Source organism: Staurois parvus, unplaced genomic scaffold (assembly GCF_062004578.1).
Source record: "Staurois parvus isolate SC_StPar_1 unplaced genomic scaffold, SC_StPar_1.0 ptg000157l, whole genome shotgun sequence".
Lineage (NCBI taxonomy): Eukaryota > Metazoa > Chordata > Amphibia > Anura > Ranidae > Staurois > Staurois parvus.
In genome coordinates, this window is record NW_028317953.1 from 3,452,400 (window position 1) to 3,477,415 (window position 25,016).

The following is a 25,016-nucleotide window of genomic DNA, read 5'->3' on the forward strand; positions in this document are numbered from 1 at the left end:
TTTTCCCCCCAAAAAAGGGGGGAAAATGTCAGTGCGTCTTATGGAGCGAATATGGAGCGGCCGGTCCGGTATTTCCACCGCCGCCGTGTCAGAATACCGGGCCAGCTGCTCAGCTCTTCAGCGGGACCTTATAGAGATGACTGCTGACCTTTGGGGAGGGGGGGGAGCGGGTACCTGAATTTGACAAATACCCGCTCCCACTTCCGTGGAGTTGTTCTTTCATCTTACCCGTTCCTCTATCCAGCGGCGCGGTCTTCCCGGCTTCTGTAGTGTGGGCATGACAGCCGGGTGCCAAGTGCGCATGCGCAGGAAGCGGTGCTTTTTGTGAATGGTAAGGCGGCACCTGGGACACATGACAGATCCCAGAAGCCGCCGGACCAATCACAAAGCGCAAGTGCTTCTCGCTCATGCGCACTGGGCACCCGGCTGTCATGCCGAGCGCCATTACAGAAGCCGGGAAGACAGCACGCGGCTGGTGGGAGCGGGCGTCTTATGGTCAGGTGCGTCTTATGGAGCGAAAAATACGGTAAATGCAGAGTATTGTGTTAAACTGTGACATGCCTTATGTCCTTAAAAGAAAGAAAAAAATCTGCTCTGACATACATTATGTCCTAAAAATAAAAACAAAAAAGTATCCTGAAGCATGTATAAAAGACATTGCAGAGCATACAGAATCTTTGTCTTCCTTGGTCGTGTTGTTCCTCTTTTTATAAAAAATTTCTATTTTCATTACATACCTTATTTTAGATCCACTGGTGTCACATCAGGTCTTTGTGCTTCTTTATGTTATTCAGGCAGATTATGGCTAGTGAGAGGGGCTAAGCAGGTAGCCATACATAGCTTCCTGCAAGCTTTCCAGCACGCTACCTCAGTTATCCTCACAAATCTCTCAGCACTTATGCAAGAATTGGGGACTACCCTAGCTAATGCCTTTATGGTTTAAAGAACTGAAATCCAGTCAGTAAAAGGGATGAACCAGGGACATTCCAGCAAGAAGGAGAGGGCTAGATGATGTTGGATGTTCCTCAGCCACAAAATGAGGTGAGCCCTATGTAACTTGCTGCATCTAGCAATATACACTGTGAGAAGTTCCCAGAGTGCAGTGAAATCAGAAAAAGCAATTTTAGTACAGGAAAGGAGCCTGTAAAACTAGGCAAGGCCAAAGGTAAGGCTGGAGTTCAGATTTAAGCAGAACTGGGATGAAGATGAGCAGTTGATACATTTCCCAAGAAAAGCATATTATGTGGATTATGATTCAAGAAAATGAAAAGTCTAGCTTCTGTGTTAGTTTCCGCTGAGGAAAATAACAGAGAACATAAAAAATGGAGTAACAGTTTGAATTGCAATCTGTTGTCCTGGCCCACTGTGTATTTTAGAACACAAAGTCTGTATTGGTATTAGAGTGTATCAGTGTCATATTCTAGATAATTTATTCTAATGTTTTTTTTTCTATTTTCTCATTGGCATCTACTATGGTTTCATAGTGATGATTCATTTAAAATAATCTACAGTGCATTTTTTTGCAAAATAGTTACATGTACTTTAATTGCTTTTCTCACAGTTATTTTTATCAGATAAAAATGAGTAATTCATTAATTCTTAAATATTATGCAGCTCAGTGTGTGTCCTTGTTGAAATATGGTAATTGTTTAGTGCTTTTTATGTTTTGAAAATAATTCAATGAGGCAGATAGATATGTAAAGAATCTAAAATGTGGCCCCCATTTTCATTTTAATTTTGTATTTTGAAGGGTTTTTACAACGTCACAGAAATTCGATTTCCTCCACAACGTAAGCACAATGGTTTTCTACAGAGACAAAAGAGGGATTGGGTCATCCCACCAATTAATGTGCCAGAGAACTCAAGGGGATCCTTTCCACAAGAATTAGTACGAGTAAGTGTTAGAATAATTTATATTTTTAAGAATATCCACTCACAAAACAGTATGTAGAATTCATTTTTGTGACATTTGCTAAATTAAAGTGGTTCTAAAGCCTGAAGGTATTTTTTGCATTCTCTGAATTAGAATAAACAATCTGCTCCCCCACTGCACCCCTTATACTTAACTCAGCTTGATCTTGGTCTAGCTTTGTGCTGTTGTCAATCACAGCCAGTGGGGAGGGGGCGGAACGAGCTGCGTTCTGTTTGTCAATGGACGCACCGAGCCAGCTCAGGAGCAAACATGCATGAGTGACCGTTATGTCCTAGTGACCGTTATTATCAAAAGTGAAAGTCAAACAAAATCCCAAATTTTAAATGGTCACAAGAACAGAAATAGTAGGGAAATTTTCTTGACAGTAGATCTATCAAGTCTGGTGACTACCTGGGATTTCCCTACATTTCCCATTGTGGCTGGGAAATCTCCCCAGTGGTACACAGATAGCAGAAAAACTGGTTTTGATCCTCCCTTGCATTATCTAAATTGATAAATACATTTTGCCTGAAATTTCATGCTGTCTTGGTGATCTTTATAACCATTGTTCAAAAAGTTAAAATATGTTTTAAAGTAGATGTATAGGCAGAACTTTTTTCTTTCATTTTGGATAAAGTAATGGGGGTTATATCCCTTGTCCGTTTATTTTTTTCCATCCATTGGGAAGATTTTCCGTCACTTCCTGTCTCATAGTCAAAACAGGAAGTGAGAGGAAATCCCTGCAAATGAAGGGAATCCTTTGGGGACACCCAGATCTCCAGAACTGGTGTCCCCACTGGGAGATATCCCATCTATTACTTTTCTGGGGACATGCCAAAGTTTGGAATTTTCTTTTACTTTCACTTTCAATAAATAATTCGATAATGGAAACAGGACAAATAGAGAAGGGAGATCTCCCTGACGGAGACACAAACAACAATAAAAACTTGACAGGTATTCAAATCCATCCAGTTTTTCCTTTAGTTGTACTTTAACTCTTTTACTCACAGATCTGTGTGAAGAAGATATACAAGAGAAATAAATTAGAACCTGCCAAAGCAGTGTATTTTCTGAATTGTACTTGTTGGGAGCAATCATGCCTCTTGTCGAAGAAGATCCTCTATGCTTGTGGGTTCAGCATCATCTTGTAAAAAGTTCACCGTGTTTCAAAGATGGTCCCAAATGAACTTCAATTAATCAATAATAACAATAGTACAATGATACCAACAGTCAAAGGCAGAAACATCAGTAACAGCAGCACAATTCCCCTTTTTCCTGCATTGATAAGCAAGCATAGAAATAATATTTCACTGGAGTCATGGGTTGGGTTTGAGGCTATCAAAATCTAACTGCTTGCCATAGGGCAAACATCCTGGATAGCTATTTTAAAGGCAAGCCACCTGAGACCTATCTCTGATATGTGAAATTGATCGAGTATTTTTCACTGTGCCGTTTGCATGCTTTTGCCTTTGAGGTATTTATTCTTCTTTATTTTTTACTGATTGTAAATCTCTTTTCTTTTAACATACAGATCAGATCTGACCGGGATAAGAGCCTTTCTCTACGATATAGTGTGACAGGTCCAGGAGCTGATCAACCTCCCATTGGCGTGTTTATTATCAGTCCTATATCTGGCCAACTGTCTGTAACAAAGCCTTTGGATCGGGAACAGATTGCTGTTTTTCATGTAAGAAAAGAAATTACCAGTATCTGTTATGGTTTAATTGCATAGCTTGCCATTAAAATTAATATGTACATAAGACAAGATATAGAATATGCTTTCAACCTAGACTGCCTAGCCTTGCTTTTGTAAATCAGTATTAAGCCCCACAACTTCACCAATGCTTGGTGGCTTGTAAATACATAAGTGTGCATGAAGAAGAAAATATTTCTTAGGAGACATCCTGAAGGGGTCCCATTTGACATAATTATCATCTTGCCTTATTGCTCCTTAGTTATTTGACACTGATAAAGACACTAAATAAAAAGCACATAGATGTACCTTTTGCATCTCTTTGCTGTTTTTCTAGTGCTCAGACTTGCAGGAATTTCCAGGATCATAGATGAGCAAACTTACTAGGTGGTAGAGGGGGATACGAACATGTGATCAGTGCTGAGCCCAACAGCAGAGTGCTAAACTGTCCTGAATTGCCCAACAAATTGCTATTACAGAATAAAACTTGGCAGTCATAAACTAGAAAAAAACTGTAATACCCAGAAAACCACCTTTAACACACTGAATATAACTACGGACACAACTGGATAAAAATACAGTTGTGTTCAAAACTTTGGAGAATTGTTAATACTATGTACCATTTTTAAAGAAACCATAAGTGGGCAAGCAAAACACTTTTTTTTTTAATTTCTTATGGAATTCATATTAAATTGTAGGTCATAACAGAATGGCACAATCATAAAACAAACACGGCAACAAATAAACAAATAAAATGACCCCTTTTCAAAAGTCTGCATACCCTTAGTTCTTAATGCTGTGTATTGCCCTCTTTAGCATCAATGACAGCGTGCAGTCTTTTGTAATAGTTGTCTATGAGGCCCTGAATTCTTGCAGATGGTATAGCTTCCCATTCGTCTGGACAAAATTACTCCAGGTCATGAAAAATCTTTGGACTTTTTGCATGAACTGCATGTTTGAGATCTCCCCAGAGTGGTTCGATGATATTAAGGTCAAGAGACTGTGATGGTCACTCCAGAACCTTCACCTTTTTCTGCTGTAACCACTGTCAGCTTTGCCTTGTGCTTAGGGTCATTGTTGCACTGGAAAATCTAAGACTGCCCCATGCACAGAAGAATGCAAACTCTCTGCCAGTATTTTCTGATAACATGCTGCATTCATCTTACTATCAATTTTTACAAGATTCCCCTTCCCCTTGAGCTCACATTCCCCCCTCCCCCCCAAAAAAACAGTGAGCCACTGCCATGCTTCACAGTTGCCAGAAAGAAGCATTTACTGCTCCAATGCCACAAAAAATGCCACAACTGTACATTTAAAAATCAGTTTTAACAAAAAAGCAGCAAGAGGAAAAACCTAAAATTGTGTATTTTCTTAAGGAGGTACAGCTTGTCACCCCTGTATGTCTGCCCCATAAATCAGAAAAAAGATAACCTTTCTTTGTTGTATTAGAAACATAATGGGGGGATTTACTAAGGGCCCGTTCACAATACATTTGTTTCTATGTGCTTTTTTTCTGCATCCAAAACGCACAGAAAGTAGGTTATATGGTTGTCAATGTCATAGTTCACATCAGTGCTTGCCGTTCTAGTGCATTCTGGATGCAGAAAAAAAGTAGAACAGGCTGCATTTTTCCTGCACAGAACTGTACTGGAACGCGTTAAATGCATCAAAAAGCACCGGAACACACCAAAAATGCACTGGAATGCACATGTCCCTACTTAAATTAAAGAAAAAGAGAGGGGATAAAATTAACGAGAACACATCAAAAACTCACCAGAAAGTATAAAAAATGCATAATAAACGCACCAGAACACACCAAAAACTCGTCAAAAATGTGCATGCAGAAATGCATCTGGATCGCATCTGGAATGCATTTCTATAGTGTGAACTGGCAATAAAACTGGAGTGTGCAAAATGTGATGCGGCTGCATAGAAACCAATCAGCTTCCAAGTTTTACTGTCAAAGCTTAACTGAACAAGCTGAAGTTAGAAGCTAATTGGCTACCATGCACAACTACAGCAGATTCTGAGTGCTCCAGTTTTAGTAAATCCCCACCAAAGAGCCCAACAGATCAGTGTGTTTTATTAAGAAGTTATTGTGATGTCCAATAGCCAACATGAGTTGAAAACCGTAATAAGGCTGTTCTTTACTTTTGGTGGCAACCCCCTGATTTGGTGATTGGATGAAACTTTGCTAGTACATCTTAGGTCAGAAAGCATACATTTGTACATGCAATACACACACTCACTGTGCATGTTGCCTATTTCCCACTGCTGGCCAAACACGTAGCTTTTATTGCTTCAATGAAAATGAATTTGCTGTTCAATGCAGTGCCTTTGCCAGTATTTCCTGCAATATATAACCATTCACTACTCCTTACATTCCAGCTGTTCCTCTCTGGCATCACCAGCAGGGCTGGCATCAATTCTGCTGATGTTACCAGCATTATTGACTAAACCTCAAGGCACAATCCTTTCACAATTAAAGTACACCTGTCAGTTTTCCTAAATTAGCTACATAAATTAAATGTAGGCTGTTGGAGGTGTTCTAATAGTTTCTAACATCTACACAAATTTCATAGGACCCTTGAAACCTGAGTCAGCATTCAACTTCACCATGAAGGACTACAGGATTTCTGGCTCTCCAGGCTCTCTTATAGATGTATGAATATATGTGCAGCCACCTATGGGTGTAGGCATTTTTCATGTAGCCGGATTAGCAATTTTAAGCAAATGACTGTTGCACTTTGAAGTGGAAATTTAGTCTGAAAATTAAGTCTTGCAAGATCACTTTAGCTTGGCCCCTTTTGCAGGTAACTCATTAAAAAGTAGTGCCTATACGGTTTAAAATCCAGTAATACACTGCCTCATCCTGCTCTACATATGCTCAGTTGCTCTCTTTTTTTAGGCACTCTGCTGAAAATGTAGAGGCTGATGTGCTGACAGCCTAAAGATTTACTGCTGCTCAGGGGCTCTGGGCTTCAGCAAAATGCCAGCCTCCAAGCAAGAAGAAACAAGAACCATGCTGCAGGCAATTTACAGCACACACTAATTTTGGCAGCATAATTATTAATGTGGAATTCCTGCTAAAGAACATTATTTTTTATAGAGCTGTTATGGGTACAGTTTAAGAATTCCAACTGTAGTCTAATCCCTAATCAGCAAGGCTCAAATGATCTGAATTAGAAAGGGAGTCATCCTCCATCTGGAGAACCAAGCACACCCTTTTGTTACCCAGCACCCTGCTAATAGTTCATATTTCCTTCTTCTGGCCAGGCTATTCAGTATGCCCCTCCCCCATATCTTGTAGTAAATGCAACTTGGATGAGTGATTCTGGTCATGAACTTTGTGCGGCAGGCTTTGATATTTCCTGTTTTGGCTAAACAATGCATGTGAAACAAAAGGATTGACTCTATATTTTTTAGAGATTGCCTGCAAGAATCAAAACAGATTTTTGTCACTTTCAGGTGCTGTCAAGAGTATGACATGTCCAGTTTTCAGGCTATTTATTGTTCAGGACATTTACCTGGATTGTCCATGGCCAAGAGATTTAAGATTTCCCAAAATATAATTTTGGAAAATTTTAAAAAGAACTATAGCCTTATCAGACATCACAAAAAGACAATGAAGCTGAATCTCTGCATAAAAAGGTATATTTGCTCAAAGCATCTATTATCCAGTTCTGCAGTTACTCTGCTTGAATTGACAGCAGATTCACTGATATTTCCAAATAAGTCATCTGGGACAAGCTATAGCAGTGTATCACCGGGACTGAGTTATGCGTGAAACCTAATCTTCTCTCTTATACTTCTACTGAGAACTGCCATATAAAATTATTTTTGCAGCTGAGGGCACACGCAGTGGATGTAAATGGAAACCAGGTGGAAAATCCCATAGACATTGTCATCAATGTAATAGATATGAATGACAACCGACCAGAATTTCTGCACCAGATCTGGAATGGGAGTATTTCTGAAGGATCAAAACCAGGTGAAACCTTTATATTTGTCTGTTCTATTTTACAAGTCATTGAAAATAGTTTATTGTTTTCTATGTATTACTGCATTTCAGGTCATAGTTTTCTATTTTTAGATCTGCTGAACTCACAGAAGAAACAATTTTCTAATGAAAAGCTATACGTCCACATAAATCTTATCTTTCAGGGTCCAATCACACTAGCATTGTATTATTGCACATGCAGTAAAACTCCTAGTGATTAGTGGACTCATGTGCATGGCCTGCTAACTGGAAATGGTAAATAAGAAATATATACAATATATATATATATATATATATATATATATATTCACCGGCCACTTTATTAGGTACATCTTGCTATTACCAGGTTAGACCCCCTTTTGCATTCAGAACTGCCTTAATTCTTCATGGTATAGATTCAACAAGGTGTTGGAAACATTCCTCAGAGATTTTGGTTCATATTGACATGAGTTACTGTTGCCTTTCTGTCATCTCAAACCAGTCTGCCCATTGACCTCTGACATCAACAAGGCATTATCATCCATACAACTGCCGCTCACTGGATATTTTCTCTTTTTCAGACCATTCTCTATAAACCCTAGAGATGGATGTGCGTGAAAATACCAGTAGATCAGCAGTTTTTGAAATACTCACACCAGCCCATCTGACACCAACAACCATGCCATGTCATCTAAAGTGTTACTAAACCCACAACAGTAAAATCAGTCTGCTTATGCAATAAAGAAGGCTTGCTATACTCAATGTGGAACCTAAGGAGTTAATCCTCTGCATTGTGTAAAAACGCTGTATGATCCTGTCTCCTCTGATCCTCCCCTTCTTCCAGTGCCCCCCTCTTATCTCCTGATAAGACATATCCTGTGGAGTCACATGCTCTGTTTGATGTGTATTGGTAGATAGGTTTTTTTTTGTCTTGGGAGAGTGCATGTGATCAGCACAGGGCCAATCAGGGCTGTCCAGACAGAGGTCAGGTGTCCTGCATCCGTCCAGACAGAATGAAAACTCCTCCTAGAAGCTTTAACATGCGCTTGGCTAGACGCTTATAGAAGTCACAAAACTGCTCCAACTGCTGATGAGAAAAGGTATCTAGCAGTTTATAGTTACTAAAATAATTTCACTTCCATGTTCTGTGTGCTGTGGGAGACCAGATATAGTGAATGCAGGGTCCTGGGTTTAGTAACACTTTAAATTCCCTTTCTTCCTCATTCTGATGCTCAGACTGAACTTCACCAAGTCGGCTTCACAATGTCTAGATGTATAAATGCATTGAGTTGCTGCCATATGATTGGCTGATTAGCAATTTGTGTTACAAGCAATTGAACAGGTGTGCCTAATAAAGTGGCTGGTGAGTGTATATGCACATACGTTATATATATCACCCTCACAGCAAATCCTCACCACATCTCTCTCCCCTCAGCTCCTCCTCATATGGTAGATCTATTGCACATATCTCAATGCTCATGCCAACTCCCTCCCCCTCTGAAGAATGCTCGCTGCACACCCCTAACCTAATTTCCCCTCCCACATGTCTTTGCGTATCCTGCGTACAGCTCACCTTCATCCTACACCTCCCATATGCATGCCTACACTATGCCCTCATAGTGCACACATTCCTTCTTGGCACCTCATATCCTACTACACCTCCACACAGCATGCTCCCATTCTGCTCACGGTCCACATTCACTCTCTACTCATACATATTCCTAACCAGTCACCTCACAATGCACCCCTCTTTCCGCCAAGCACAACACATTCCTTCCCATTCAGCAGACTCCACTCAGAGAATGCCCCCTTCTGCTAAGAGCACACCCTATCTCCCTCCACTCACCCCACTTCACCCACCCGGCACACAGTGTCTCACTTTGTGCTGCCTGCCAACATAACCCCCTGCACTCCTCCTCTGTAAATATGCCAGCAGTCAAAAGCCCTGAACGCCTCTCCAGCATATACTGCTCTTTGTAATACCATCTGCTCCTTTCCTGCACATACTGTCCACCGTCATATCCTCCATGACTCTACACATACTGACCACTCTGATATCATCAGCATTCAAAACTATTTGCCATCATAGCCTCCACACTCCTCTCCAGTACTTATTACTTATTATTACTATTATTAGTACTTATTATTAGTACTGCATGCTCTCTTATACTCTGCACTGCTCACACATTGCTCGTCATCATGCCTCTGCAATTCTATTCCACACATGCTGCCCACCGTCATACCCTCTGTACTCCTCTCCTTCAAATACCTCCCCATGTCATACCTTTCACACTGCTTTTCTGCACATCTTACCCACTAAAACAATTATTAAAAAAAATAATATGTAATAAAAATTAACAGTTTTAATTATAGCTTTCACATAACTAGTCTGGTTCACTGTCTTTGGTGTTTTTCTACATAGTGTTGCAGAAAAACTTCTGGGATAGAAGTAGAGCCTTGTCACATGAACTGTCAATGTCGTGTGACAAGTTTTCCCTAACACTTTTTTCATTAGAATGAATGGTGCTTTGCTTTTTTCAAAATCCTGAAGTGCTGTAAAATGTTTATTAAGCTTACTGCTGCACTTTATAAATGTGTTGAAGGATTTTTTTTTAAAACAATAGTGTGGCCACAGCTAGGTCACAGCTGCTTTACAAGTGGGACTCAAAGTGTTGTTGCAGACATTAATGTTTTTTAAGTGCATTCATTAGTGAAATTTGCTACATTTTTATTTCTGAAGTATGTTTGTGTCCTTATCTCCCATTTAACATACAGTATGGGGGAGATTTACTAAAACAGGAGCACTCAGAATCTGGTGCAGTGGTGCATAGTAGCCAGTCAGCTTCTTGCTTCAGCTTCTTCAATTAACCACTTGCCTGCTGGGCACTTTTACATCCATCCTTCTGAGGCCAATTTTAAGCTTTCAGTTCTGTTGTACTTTGAATGACAATTGTGCAGTTATGCAACACTGTACCCATATGACATTTTTTTCACACAAATAGAGCTTTCTTTTGATGGTATTTAATCACCACTGGGTGTTTTATTTTTTTCTAAACAAAGCAAAAAGACCAAAAAGTTTGAAAACAAAAAAAAGTTTTTTTAGTATCTATTATAAAATTTTGCAAACAGGTAGTTTTTCTCCTTCACTGATGTACATTGATGAGGCTGCACTGATAGGCAGCACTGATGAGCACTGATAGGCAGCACTGATGAGGTGGCACTGATAGGCAGCATTTATGGGCCCTGATAGGCTGCACTGATGAGGCGGCACTGATGAGATGGCACTGGTTGGCATTGATGAGGAGGCACTGATGAGGCTGCACTTGGTTGTGGCACTGATGGGCACTGATAGGCAGCAATGATGGTCACTGATAGGCGGCACTGATGGGTATTAATAGGCATCACTGAAGGCCATTGATAGGCGGTACTGACTGGCAGCACTGACTGGCAGCACTAACAGGCACAGATTGGCAGCACTGCTGGGGACAGATTGGCAGCACTGCTGCGCAAAGATTGGCAGCACTGATGGGCACTTTTGGGGCTGCACTATCAGTGTAGATGTCTCCTTTCACAGTTGCTGGTTATCGGCAGTACTTTCCTCATGCTGTGACAGTGTGGTTGAACACAGCTGATAACACGGTAAAAAGAATGCAGTGATTGGCCCTTTACCATGTCATGTGATCAGCGATGTCCAAGGAAGTCATATGACGCCCTCCCAGAACTGTACGGCCACACTGTAGCTGTCATTCGGCTATAGCGTGGTTAGGAAGTGGTTAAACTTTGAAAATAAAATCTGAAAGCTGATTAATTTCTATGCAGAGCTGCACCAGATTTTGCACTCTTCAGTTTTAGTAAATTTCCTATGTGTTGATTTTTAACTGTGAATATTTCTTATTTTAATCATGTTTCTCTGAGCTAATATTGTTCACTGTTGTAATGTCACTTTCTCTAAATAGTTAATTAAAGCTAAGAATTAGACATTTCCATTGATTTCCTAGAATAATATTTGCAGTAGATGCCATGTCACTGCACTGAAACTTGTTCAAAGGTATCCTATTAATGACAGCATCTAGAAACCAAGTGTGTGGGTTTTTCTGTATATACACAATAGATATTCCTGTCCTGATGCTTATAACAACAAGGGCTGTGCTGTAATTTCAGTAGCCGTAGGCAACATAGATAAATATGCTCATGCTCACTCTGTAGAGCCTTCATGTTTGTAGTTGACACATAGGCATCTGGCACAGATCAACCAGTGAAACTAGTTGAATGGAATGAATAAAATGACATGTCTCTGCTATCCTGGAGCCAGGAGTCCCTAGGCTTATATGGTGGATATAGTACAGAAATACGGAATATAAAAACTGCCATGTTTAAACCTAGCCGATACTTGTATAATTGCGAATGCATACCCAGTTCTCTTTATCAAGGACAGTGATTTAGATTCATCAGGACATTGCCTAGCAATACCAAGCAGCAGCTGTCAGTAGAATCTCAAAGTATAGCCTAACTTGTATTGTGACAAACAACAGAAATTCTAGCTGTGTTGCCTATTTAAAATTTTCCTTATAATTTAGATAAGCTGTTTTTGTTGTGACACGTTGAACCCCTTCCACTGTATGTTTAGACATTCATTCAGACATTAATGTTACTTTTAAAAATGTGTCCAGTTTTTTAATAAGTCACCTGTAAGCATCATGCATTGACCAATGCTGTTTCAGTTTATTCTCCATTGCTGTCTTCTGATGTGCCAGGCCCCATGCTTTACTACCAATGATGAGATGAACTGAAGTGCGGGAAAAGTACATGGTTGATGAAAGATCTCATTTGATCCTTTCTTCACTAAAAATTAATCTTACTGACGTATTAATGTATTAGAGAATGTGAAACATGCTGGTAGAGCTTGAAGACCACAGAGTGTTTATTATAGCCATGTACTCTTATGACCTGGAGATCCTTTTACATGTCTGTGTGAAATATGACTGCAGGCAAGAGCTGATGGTAGACACTGATGAACATCTCCCAATCACAGTTACCTACATTCTTCCAATTTTATCTATGCATATTTTGGCTATGGATGGCCAGCATTATTAAGGAAATACAATCAAGCTATATGTCTGTTTTAATATTAACTGTCATTCAAACCCAAATCTGGCATTTTCCTTTTGCATGATTACATGCCGTTTCTATTTTCTCATTTGGGGACTTGAGCACTGAGATAATTCATAAGAATCCCCACTTTTCCCATCAGCCCCATCCGCTGCAAAGCCAATAGATGTTATCATTATAGAAATATGGCTGTTGTTTTACTCTGCTGCTAATCTGTGATACATAAAGTACAAAAAACTGTATTTTGCTACATCATTACAGTGAATTGCAGTGTGGTGGGCTATAGGGTCTGTGTTCACTGTTATGTATTGTGATACATAACTGTGAATTTCTGTAGTGTCACAGATGAGCAGCAAAGCTGCTGATGATCAGTCAGTTGTATTGCCACAGGCCAATAAGCAAGCTGGTACTTGTAGTTCCACAGCTCAAACATGCAAAACTCTTTTGTTTCCTGTTATTCCACAGACATGTGTTCTAAGGCTGGAAACTGTGGGCGTTACCACACCTCACCTGTCACCTGCTGTTTTACTCAGTCAGATGCACAACCATTTCTAGCCCAGCCTGGCCATCTTTCCTTCTATTTATGCTGGGCCCATTCTCTTATTTGTTGCCTGAGCAATAGAGCAAGCAAAACTGAGGACAAACCTCAAAGCACACACCCTAAAAGATAGATGATAAAACACTCAACTGCCCTATACCACCAACTGGCACTGCCCCACCAATTCTGATCACTGTTCTTCCCCTGTCCACTCCACATAGCTCAGCTGTCTTGTCTTGTAGCATATCATTCATGGTAAATTTACCATCATTTGGGTACTGTGTGCATGAGGAGACACCTGATTCTTCACCAATAAGTTCAGTGGGAACAACACATAAATGATGCTGGTTAGCAGCAAAAAGATCTGCACTCCTTCGCACTCCTCCCTTTCCACTGCTCCCTCCAACTTCACATAAAATATCCATCTGCATCTGCTGTAACATCTGCTGCATCAAGCGATAGTAATAAAAGTCTGACAAGGGGTTTGAGAGGCGTACCTTACAACATATCAAGTGGGTCAGTATAGAACCATGCAGAGTAGGGCCAAGTATAAACTTTAACCTTGCCAAGTAGAGGCTTGAATCTACATGTCCAAAAAAACATCACCCCACCATTTTAGGAAGCATCACTGACCAGACATGTCTCTTTTTCCCAGCTGCTGAAGCAGAAGAATTTACTGTGACCCAACAACCCCATGCTCAGTGCCTTAATGTCAACTTGACAACATTACTGGCTTTACAGCTGCTCCCATTCCAGCTGGTGGAGTCTTCCCCCTTTTGAGACTTTGTGGCCTGTGCTGCACCACAGTGACAGATACCTGGCTTTCATTTTTACTCAAAAGGCTACCCAATACCCCCCACAAGCATGTGGAAGTTATTGTCTCTGTGTTGCTTGACCATGCTGTTAGCAGCGGGGTCCACATGATCACACACATGTTATTCAGCCAGCATGGATAGGAATATTACAACTCTATTATAGTGTACTGGGTAAATTTGCTGTCAGCTGGAATAGATGCACGATGGAACACACTGCTAAAGTTGGTGGTGCCACCCTGTGTCCTGCACCTTGGTGATGGTAGCAGCTATCCAGTCCTCTACAATGGCCTCTTCCAGTGACTTATCAGAACCACCATTTCCTCCCAAGTGACCAAGAGCACATGCAACATCCCAGGCTAAATTCTATTTGCAGCTAGAATGCCTGGGGTACAGGAGCTACACTAGGCCACAGATTCTGTCATTTCTTCAGGCACAAGCTGAAATATTGCTAACCTCATGCCATCGTGTGTCAGGAAAGGTTTTTTGTTTCAACAACACCAACCTGCTGTCTACCCTGCAGTAAGGAAAGTTCACACCTATGCATTGGTGGCACATGTGCTCAACCTGACGGTACAGAGGTTCTTGGCTAGGTAACCTGGATATTTTCATGATGTCCTGCAACAGGGTAAAAGAGTGTTCAGCTAATATAGGTGGCCATAGCCAGTGAGTGTTCCCCGTGACTGAAATGTAGCGGCAACAGAAGCTGTCTTTCAACTGCCTGATATGCCATGCACCCACACACTAGAACTCAGTGCTGGTTATGCAGCCACAGGCCATCGATGAGTATCTGTGAGAGTACAGGACATGGACAGGCTCTGAGGATCTGAGTTTTTTCACCACATCAGTGACTCCAGATTCAGGATGAATGTACTATCTTGTCACCATTCAAAGAGGCGGCCAGAATGGTCAGCCTTGAAAATGTGGGGATCAGCAACATGATCATTGTGGTCTTATTGCTGAAGTGCACACTGTATGGTGTAATGAACCAGGCACAGCAGCAGAATGAAGAGGAGGACTTCCTTTTGTCTCAGGGCATGTGGTAACCTTTCACAAATCACTCCATCCATGTGAGGTAGCAACAGGCAGAGGATGGTTGGGGTACCAGAGTGAGGAAAAAAGGACATGAAGCAGGCTTCCAGGGGTACATTTCACCTCTCCCAATCCCCAGGAGTTGTACTTGGTGGGTTGAAATTATTGAGGACACCTTTGTCCTCAAAGATATTGAGGATCCGGGGTCCTCTGCTGTAAGCAATTTGTAGAAAATGCTTTTTGTTTGAATTTGTGGAAAATTGGCTCATTCATGCTGCAGTGCCTGAGCAAGGACTCTAGGATTTTAGCAGTAGAGGAGAGGTTCTGTTACTGATTGGATATTCTTTTGGATCCTATGGAGGAAAATGTCAGATCCCATGCTGCCACCACAGAGGAAGCAAAAAATGGGCCGTTTGAATAAAGTGCTGCAGAAAAACTTTTTGGCTGTCTTTCCAGAGAGTGGCAAGATCCCCATTTGTGGCCAATGTGCCTCAGGTCCTCAGGTTGTTGAAAGGTGTAACAGCCAGACCTGCATGCTGGCATGCCATGCCTAAACCATACAATCTCATAATCTCTAGGGTCCAGAGAGGAAGCAGAAAGCCTTCAAACACAGGACCCCAGAAACTTTTAGGTGTCCACGATGAACTACTGGCAGGTGCTAACTCAGTACGCAATGAAGCCCTAATTACGTAGCAAAGAAAACAGTTACTCCTACTGCAAAAGGGAAGCATCATAACAGGAGTAAAGCAAGCTCAAACAGGTTGCGATGGTCCATAATCCACAATGTTCTTGGTGAAAGAACACCAAGAATTTTCCCTCTGCAAAAAATGTCACTCACAAAAGTAGGTAAGACTGCAAAATGACATCTGCAGTTACCTCAATCTTTTACCAACAGATAAAATATATCTTCTTTTAAAAGAAAGTAAATGTTTTGAAAAAATGCTAAATAATTAGAAGTTTGATTTTGAACTAATCTGATTACACCGATTGCTTTGTAATTCAAATTATTTGTGTTTTTATTATGTTCTAGGTTCCTATGTTATGACCCTCACAGCCATTGATGGTGATGATGAAAAGCAGCCAAATGGTATGCTGAGATATAAAATCTTATCTCAGACTCCAGACACTCCTTCTTCTAACATGTTTACAATCAACAATGAAACTGGCGATATTATCACATTGGCAGCAGGACTTGATAGAGAGGTAAATTATTTGTTTAATGTATGTACTGTAAAGCTAGCCAAAACATTGTTCGTTTTTTTTTTTATTTAGCCTCTGTGGCAAATCCCCCTTCTAAGCTTTCTAAGCTATTGTATTTGGACAGCTGCCAGCATTAGCTGTCACAATATCCAACCAGCGGCTGCATCTGATTGGATGCAGCCGCTGTTCAGCTGACAATTTTCTGCCTGGCTCCTTTGATTTTTCATTTGAAGGATTTTGGATATCAACCAGTTCATCAGGAGAACTGGAAAAAATGTGAACAGTGTATAGCTTGCTTTTGAGTGGGAGAAAACTCCCAGCAACAGACTTATTGCTGAAAGACCAATATTTGCTACCTTAATTGTCTGAGTATGCAGCTTGAAACTGTGAGATAGAGCTGAAAAGTCCCCTGAGGTCTGAGAGGTGCTGTCCTTTAAACAGTTTGTTGCCAATTTCCAGGTACTGGGGAGGATGTGACTTACTCACCTATTTCCCATGTGACAGAACTGGTGCTTGATGCTTGGGCTATGTCTGTCAAATAAGTGTGGGGGGGAGAGTCCTTAGCCCTGTTAAAGCTTCTAGTCATAAATTCAAGCTTAGACAGGGCTTACGTTCTTCCCAGCTTCTAAACAGAGTTGAGGGAGAGCAAAGGGATGGTAACTGGTGCTGGTGTTTGCGAGAAGGTAAATGAGCCTATTTCATTTACATGGCATAGGCCAAACATAGGTTCACTTTGAGCAATCCTGGTCACTCATAGAAAATATATTTAAGTATTTTGCATAAGAACTAAGTTGACCAGAAGACAAAAATGTAAATCAGTCAATTCCAGGCCTTCAATTCAGGCATGGAAAAAGCAAGTAAACAAGGCTCCCAAAAATAGATGATATGAAACAGTTCTGTATATGCAGGTGGGACCTGACTTCTGATGCTCTTTATAAAGATATACATAATGTCTATGTATAAATACAAGAAGAGAATAGGCAATAAGCTGGTATTATGTAACTTTAGAGGTGATTTTTAGCCTAACCTAAATTCCACTTAAAGTATTCTAACTTTGTAGCAATATGCAAAGGGAGTACATTGGAAGAACTGAAAGGCATCAAACTGATTGTATTTTTCTCTGTAACCAGTCTCCCAGTTATTATAGTGCAGACATGAAAAAAATTACTGACGGACAATTGCATGCAGTGGGATACAGCTTAGCTTTCTTTTGGTTTAGAAAAAAGGAAAAAATTCCTTTTAGAATAAAACAACCTTGTGGACTAACAACCTTCTTGTAGTTTGCCTGTCGGACAACAGTGATATACTGTAGATGAACCTAAAAAGCTATAAAATAAAGCCCAAGGCATTTAATCATACTGACCTTTAAATAAGATTATAGAAAGGGAAGTGAAAATACAGGTTTATCTGCTAAACTGAAATGAAATATCTGAATTACATTTCCATATGACAGAAAATCAATAATTTTACTAAATGTAGAGGATATATTTAAATGTAAAGTAATACGTATTTTAAAGGTAGTTTAGTTTTCTTTTCTTTTTTTTTTTTGAGTTTAGCCCTTGAAATAGATCAGGAGCCTACTTCCTTTCTAGTCCCTATTTCAGATTTCACCAGTGCCACCTGCTGGTGAAATCTATGACATCACTTCCTCCAGGTAGCTATGAGCTTTCCAGCATCTCTGCTTGAAACAATGACTGTTGTTTCCCAAAGGAATATGAACAGCAGCAGGTTGATGGCCTTGTTTTTGCTTGCACGGCAACATGATCCAATGCGAACACTACAATTAAAAATGCTTTTCCATGTTTGGATGTATTTATTCTTTTTATGTACAAGCTATTGTATATGATTCAACCAAGCATTTTCTGGGAGAAATTGTATCATTGAATTATGCTGTCAGCCCAAAAGAGAACACTTGTTGCTCATTTAAGTCTATTAATTGTGTAGGTTTCTGTGCAATTTACTTTTTAACACAAACAAAGGTTAACACTCATTTGTGGGTAGCAGCATCCTCATATTGTTTCTTATCATTACTTGTTGCTTTAGGCTTTGCCTATATTGCAGACTCTCATTTTGCTGTGGATTTTTATTTCAGCGACCTGCTAGTAAGATTGATACACTAGGATAGGGTGAAATGCCATGGTGCATAATCAACTTACACATTATTATTGACATTTATCAAAAGAAATGACTTAAGCTGTCCATAGATAATAGCAGTTAAACAAGTTGTTGTAAATCATGTTCTAGAAGATCTTCCTTTTTTTTGTCTGCCCGTCATATCCTATTGCATAAGTAGGCACCTCCAGTGCTGCCCTATTGTTGAGTAGCAGTCAACTAAAAATCTGCATCCATTCCTTTGTTCCCCAAGGTTGGTTGGATGCCTGGTGCACAGTGCCCTTACCCCTGGCTTTGAAGATCATTATCCAGTGCTACTGGAATGGGCTGTATCTGAGACAGTCAGTTTATGTCTATGCATAGCTTAATAGTTCATGTGAAAAGCAAATTAAGGATTACTGTACAATTACAAGAAACTGGGTAATTAGTGTTAGAAGAGCAAAATGATTTTAAAGTCAAATGTTGACATTTGAACAGTGTGTGTTTTTCTCGTGTGTGAATATTTAAATGATACAGTTTAAATTAGGTATATTTCCTGCATTTTGTTTATATTGTAATTAAAGGTTAGGAATGATTAATTGCAACAGTGTTCATTCTTAGGATAGTTATAAATATGCAGTATCTTATAGCCTTTCATTTTTTATCATAGTGCAAAGAGTATTCTTCTGCATACATCTAAAGTAACCAGTTCAAAATCAACTTTCATTGGTGTAGAACAGACTAGCCAGTCTGTAGCGTATTGCTTATTGAAGTGTATGATTAGTTTTTAACTAAGGATGCACTGATACTGGTGCGGATACTGAGTTTTTTCACAAGTACTCGTACTTGTACTTGTTCAGCACCATCACTTTCAAATCCCAAGACCTGTGAAGCACCGTGACGGTGCTAACCAGCCAAAAGCTATCTAGCCTATACTGTCATCCCTGCATGGAGAGGACAGAAAGCTATGGAGATTTCAAATCCCCAGACCTGTGAAGCATCTTTTCCTTCTGTGATGGCATAGGTTCAGTGAAGCGAGCTTTCCCGCACTGCTCTTGTGTGAGCTCAGGCTATGACAAGCCTGGGTTCACACAGGAGCAGTGGGGAAACCGCATGCAATTTGGATAGCAATCACATTCTTGATCAAATCGCATGCTATTGTTTGCGGTGCAATTTGCGTCCATACATTTTGTACGGACTCGAATCGCACCACAAAGTATTGATACTCATACTTGCAGAGTATTGGTGCATCTCTAATTTTAACATAAAAATTCAGTCCACTAATATGCAGGATTTTTTTTCTAGAAAATTTTATATAAAGTGGGAATATTTTGCTTTAGCTTAATAATGTATTTAGGTAAAGAGATAATGCACTACAATACAAGCTGTCCTTGTATGAAAAGTCACATCCATTCACAAGTTATAAAGTGTAATGGTTCCTCCTGCGCTAAATGAACTCAGCCCTAACACAGCTGCTAGCACCGAAACCCTTTACCTCAAAAGATTAAATAACATAAATAATGTACATATGGTGCAGCGCTAAAATACTAAATGAACAATAATTAATACAAATTAATGCAACTAACAAAGCTAAAAAAAAGGAGAGTTTGCTGAACCCGTAGGCGCGATTTTGGGATCCTGAGGATATGGGCCACGCATGATCTTATTGAGAGATGTGCAAAGTCTTTCTGAGTAAGTTGGAGATAGTAAGGCCACCTGCCTATCGATCCAGGAAGGAGATTACTCATATGGTATATGTGGAACCCGGTGTGTGGAGGTCGGCTATTGAGGAGATCTATATTGTAGGATCCTGGTGTGATCAAAAAGCGTATTGACCCATAGGGTCACTTACTGGAGGTGAGCAGGCATTTTAGCCATTTTAGGATTTGTTTTGGAGTGCACACCACACGGCACCAGTTCCTTATAAGTAGTGGAGCACTTTTTGTGTGGAGGATTCCAACAGCACTTTATTGGACTTGATTGGACATTTGATGCCTTATTGTATGTGATCGTTTTCACAGCAATTGATTTTTTCACTGCATATATTTATTATTGATTGTCTCACCACACATATATATTGTTTTTGAATATTTATTAGCACTGTGTGTATTGTGTATACACTGTATGTATTGTGAATAAGCACTGGTCACTTTGTTATTATCCCAGTATTGGGATTCACTTTGTTGACACAATTTGGTGTGTGTATTATCCCAATTTTTGGGATTGGGTTGTTTATGGTTTTCTAACTTTATATAGGGGTCTGATTTTGTGACCCATTGGATTCATTCACTAAGTTGCACTTTATTTTCTGCACTTTATTTTAGATCCTATAGGATCTTTTTAGCTGCATTAATATTGTATTAATTATTGTTCATTTAATATTTTAGCGCTGCACCACAAGTACATTCACAAGTTATACATCAGTCTTAGAACTTCAGCAAGGGATTAGATAATTTGTTTTATTAAGAAAAGATGATTTAATATAAAACATAAAAGCATTTAGTTTGAGGGTATCAGAAGCAGCCATTCACACAAATAAACTGGTGCGCTTCAAGTTCATTTGTATTGGCAAGCTCAGTGCTAAAGCTGATTTAAAAGCGATGTGCAAGTAATGTTACATTTAGATTAATTCTTCCAAAACATGGTTATAATTGATTATTTTATAGTGGTGTGCATATCACTCCAACATATATTATTTCAAAAAAGGGGCAAGGCCACCAAAATGTATTATTTTAGTTGTAAGTGGAGCCTGGTGAACTAGATAAGCCCTTGGATTCTTATATGTTTTGGATACTCTAGCACAGGTGTGTCAAACTGGTGGCCTTCCAGCTGTTGCAAAACTACAAGTCCCATCATTCCTCTACCTTTGGGAGTCATGCTTGTAACTGTCAATCTTTCAATGCCTCATGGGACTTGTAGTTTGGCAACAGCTGGAGAGCTGTCAGTTTGACACCTGTGCCAGTAAGATCTACCTGATATGGTCCCTGTTCACGCGGGGAGTTTCCCACCCAATTTTGTGTTCCAGCAGCTCCTGTTGCCTACTCAATAACTTAAAAAAATCCAACATGAAGATTGGGAACCCCTTATAATGGCTACATGAGGTGTACAGAATGAAGAACTTATGCAAAGAGACCTCAGCAGTAGACTGCTAAGAAAATATCAGGTGGTTTAACTCTCCAGCGTGTGGCAAAAACAAAATATTGGTTTTAGTTGCACTGACCCTTTAAATACAAGATCTTAAAGTGATTGTAAAGGCAGTTTTTTTAAAAAAAATAACAAATATGTCATGCTTTGGTAATGCTAATGGTTTTGCACAGAGCAGCCCCGATCCTCCTCTTCTTGGGTCCCCCGTAAGCTCTCCTAGCCCCTCTTTCCTGCCAAGTGCCCCCACAGCAAGCACTGGCTGTGATTGACATAGAGAGAAGCAATGGCTCTTGCTGTTGTCTCATTCAATGAGGAGGGAGAGTCCCGAGACAGCTAAAACACTTGTGCACATCGTTCGTTGGTTCAAGCTGGGGCTCAGGTAAGTATCAGAGGGGGCTGGGGGCTGCTTCACACAAAAGGTTTTTTTACCTTTTTTGCATAGATTGCATAACGGTAAAAAACCTTGAGCCCTTGCAACCATTTTAAGGCTCCATTCTAGCAGTGTTTTCCAAAAAAACAAACGCCTACTAGGTGTCATAATGTTGCATATATTAAATATGATGAAAAGGTTGATAGTTCTGCTGGTTAGTGCTATAGCTCAGCATGTAAATTATATACAATTCAAATAATATTGTACTGCTCTTTTGAAATGCCGTCAAGGTCTTTAAACAAATACTGATGCAGTTTTATGTCTTCTAGAAAGTGCAGCGATATACATTAATAATTCAAGCCACAGACATGGAAGGAAACCCAACATATGGTCTCTCAAACACAGCAACTGCTGTCATTACTGTGACAGATGTCAATGACAACCCTCCCGAGTTCACGTCAATGACTGTAAGTATGGATTATAAGTATCCGAGAAATACAGATATGAGGCCAATACGGCAGCAGCATGCTTACTTGACTTTAAAGTTTACCTAAAGACTGTTCCATCAGCTTGTACAATTCATATACTGTATTTATAAGTAGCGACAATCAAATGCAAGCCACATGGCAGAGGAGGATCACTTCTAAATGAAACAAAACAGCCATTTTGTTGCAAATCCATTTTAAGTGCATCCTCTTCAAGTCTTTTGCATGTTCGGCTTTATTTTCTTATTTTGAATAATAGATGAGACGGCTGCCATATGATTTCAAAAACTTAGCTTCTGCAGACTATACAGGGCAGTTTTTAAAAGATATTTTTCCATCTATGCTAGTTGCAATCTTATCTTGTTAAATGATTAATCCGATATGCCTGGTTCTATGCCTTGAGCTTGCTGTCCTTCTTGATTCTTGTCTCAGCTCTGTTAGGAAAATGAGAGGCAGAAGAAGAGAGACTCTTGTTAGATTTGTGTCAGTGCATTCAGATACTCTCAAGCTGTACTTAGAAGGCTCATGTGATGCACTGCAGAGTTGATCTTTGCCATAACAGAGTCAGCATATCTTTGCTGCCTTAATGTATATCCAGCAGACATGCTAAACTACTCTATTAATTTGACAAACACAAGGAGAATGAAATCACTGTCCTTAAAGATATACTGAGAGAATTACGGAGACTGTAAGTGCCTTAGTTTTGTGTTACCTGGCCAAGACCTGTAATGCACTTAAAGTTAGTAGCAGATATATGATATTGTGCACTTAAAGTCTTATGCTAGACTAACATTACCTAATGCTTTCTTGTCTTTTATGGGGACACAAATTTGTTGATAGGATTTCTGCAGATTTTGTGATACTTTCAATTGGCTCTCTAGTCAAGGCTATATTTGGTTCTTGCATTACTATATTAAACATGAATCAACTTTCAAATTATGTTGGGGTTTTATTACAGAATTTTAAAAAATTAATATTTCTTTGCTTTACATGACTGTGGGGATCTATTCATATTTATTTTCACTTAAGATTTATACAGTGTTCACTCAGATTTCACACATATTGTTAATTTTGTTCAGTGGTGTGTCCACATATGGTCAATGATATCAGCAGACATACCTTGCTCCTTTGTTTACCTTTAGCTTTCTTTCACAGCAGTGGTAGGGAGTGGATTGTATTAGCGGTCAAAGAGTTTTTCCTTCTGGCGGGTCGACAGGCATCGTTCATTGTGATTGTTGTGGATCTGCATCACGTCATGTAATGGATGACATGATTCACAGTCGATTTACATTGTGGAACTTTTCGTAGGATTTTAAAATTTCCTAGAAGAAAAAGGACTTATCAAAAATGGCTTGTCTTTATTTACATTTTTTTGGTGAATGAGAAGAAGTACTATTCACCCCTTACTCATTGGTGTAGGAAGGACATGGTATTTGGATGCCCCCCCCCCCTACTTTGAAATAGGATTTAAACATTCTAATAAGCCCCCTGCCCACAGACTCTCACAACTGCTGGGCCAGGGTTGTGGAGAAACAAACCTTGTCCTCATCAGCATGGGACAGGGTGATTTGCTAGGGGGACCCCCTGGTAAGGTACCCTCCTTATACTGAGGGTATATGACCTGGCATGGTTCAGGAGGGGGGACATGCTCATGCTTGTATTCCCCCATTTCCAGGCTTTCTAGGCTGCATGCCCATGGGAGGCCCATGGACATCCATAGTGGACCCTCATCTAGGAAAAGGGTCTGGTATAGATGCAGGGATCCCCACTGTTTGGTTTACAAACAGAACAAAGCAGACAGTAGCTATCAATTACAGGCAATTTAAACAATTTTATTCTTTTTAAACTACAGCACAACTTACAGATGTACCACTTCACAGGCATGCTAAAGGCACCCCCTGGCATGGTATTCAATGGAATTTAGCATTTTTAATGTTGCCCTTTAAGCATTATTAAAATTGCTGCTCTCTGTCAAAATACATTTTTTTTTCCTATGTTGCTTTGCTTTGATATATGTTCTCCAGGGCAGTGACCAGCCCCCCTTCCTCCCACCATTACGAAATTGGTTTGACAATCCCTTGCCTATTAGCCTAGAAAATGGCCACTGCTATCTTTTAACCTTCGGTTCCTATTGACTTCAGTAGGGTTTAGATTTGCACCTTGAATTTTTGTTAAGTTTGCAAATTTACCCTGAATCCAAACCCTAAGCATTTGGCTCATAACTACTCTTTAGGTATGCAACCATGATACAATTGGCTGCTTCTTTTACAAAAACAATACTTACTAATAAAATTCCACCTTAGCTGATTAATTTTTGTTAAAAGTACACTCATTAATGGTATGCATCCTAATTAGCTGCTGTTTGCTGTGCATTTAATGTTTTTTACAGTTTCATCAAGCCATTAGACCCAATTGGTTGATGTTTTTTAGGTTGTAACTGCCAATCAAAATTAAATACTCAAACCATTAGGAGTGAAGTCATGGTGTTCATGGTTTCAAGTGACAACAAAGAAAATAGCATAGTAACAGGAGGAAGACTGAAATAGGAAGTCCTAAGAATTAAAATGTTAACATGCAAGAATACAGGTGTATTAAAAAGCTGGGCTCACCAAATTGAAAATGGTTGGGTTGATTTTGAATCCTACTATCTT

General features: G+C 39.8%; 1 protein-coding gene across 1 annotated transcript in view; it reads left to right on the top strand.

The window, feature by feature from the left end:
* The window catches only part of CDH2 (cadherin 2), a 389,823-nt gene that overhangs the window by 297,402 nt on the left and 67,405 nt on the right, over nucleotides 1–25,016 (top strand). Inside the window, exons 4-8 of the mRNA XM_089675699.1 lie at nucleotides 1,751–1,894; nucleotides 3,444–3,599; nucleotides 7,452–7,596; nucleotides 16,106–16,278; nucleotides 22,210–22,347. Coding sequence (XP_089531825.1) covers nucleotides 1,751–1,894; nucleotides 3,444–3,599; nucleotides 7,452–7,596; nucleotides 16,106–16,278; nucleotides 22,210–22,347 — 756 coding nt within the window. The remainder of the gene's footprint in view (nucleotides 1–1,750; nucleotides 1,895–3,443; nucleotides 3,600–7,451; nucleotides 7,597–16,105; nucleotides 16,279–22,209; nucleotides 22,348–25,016) is intronic.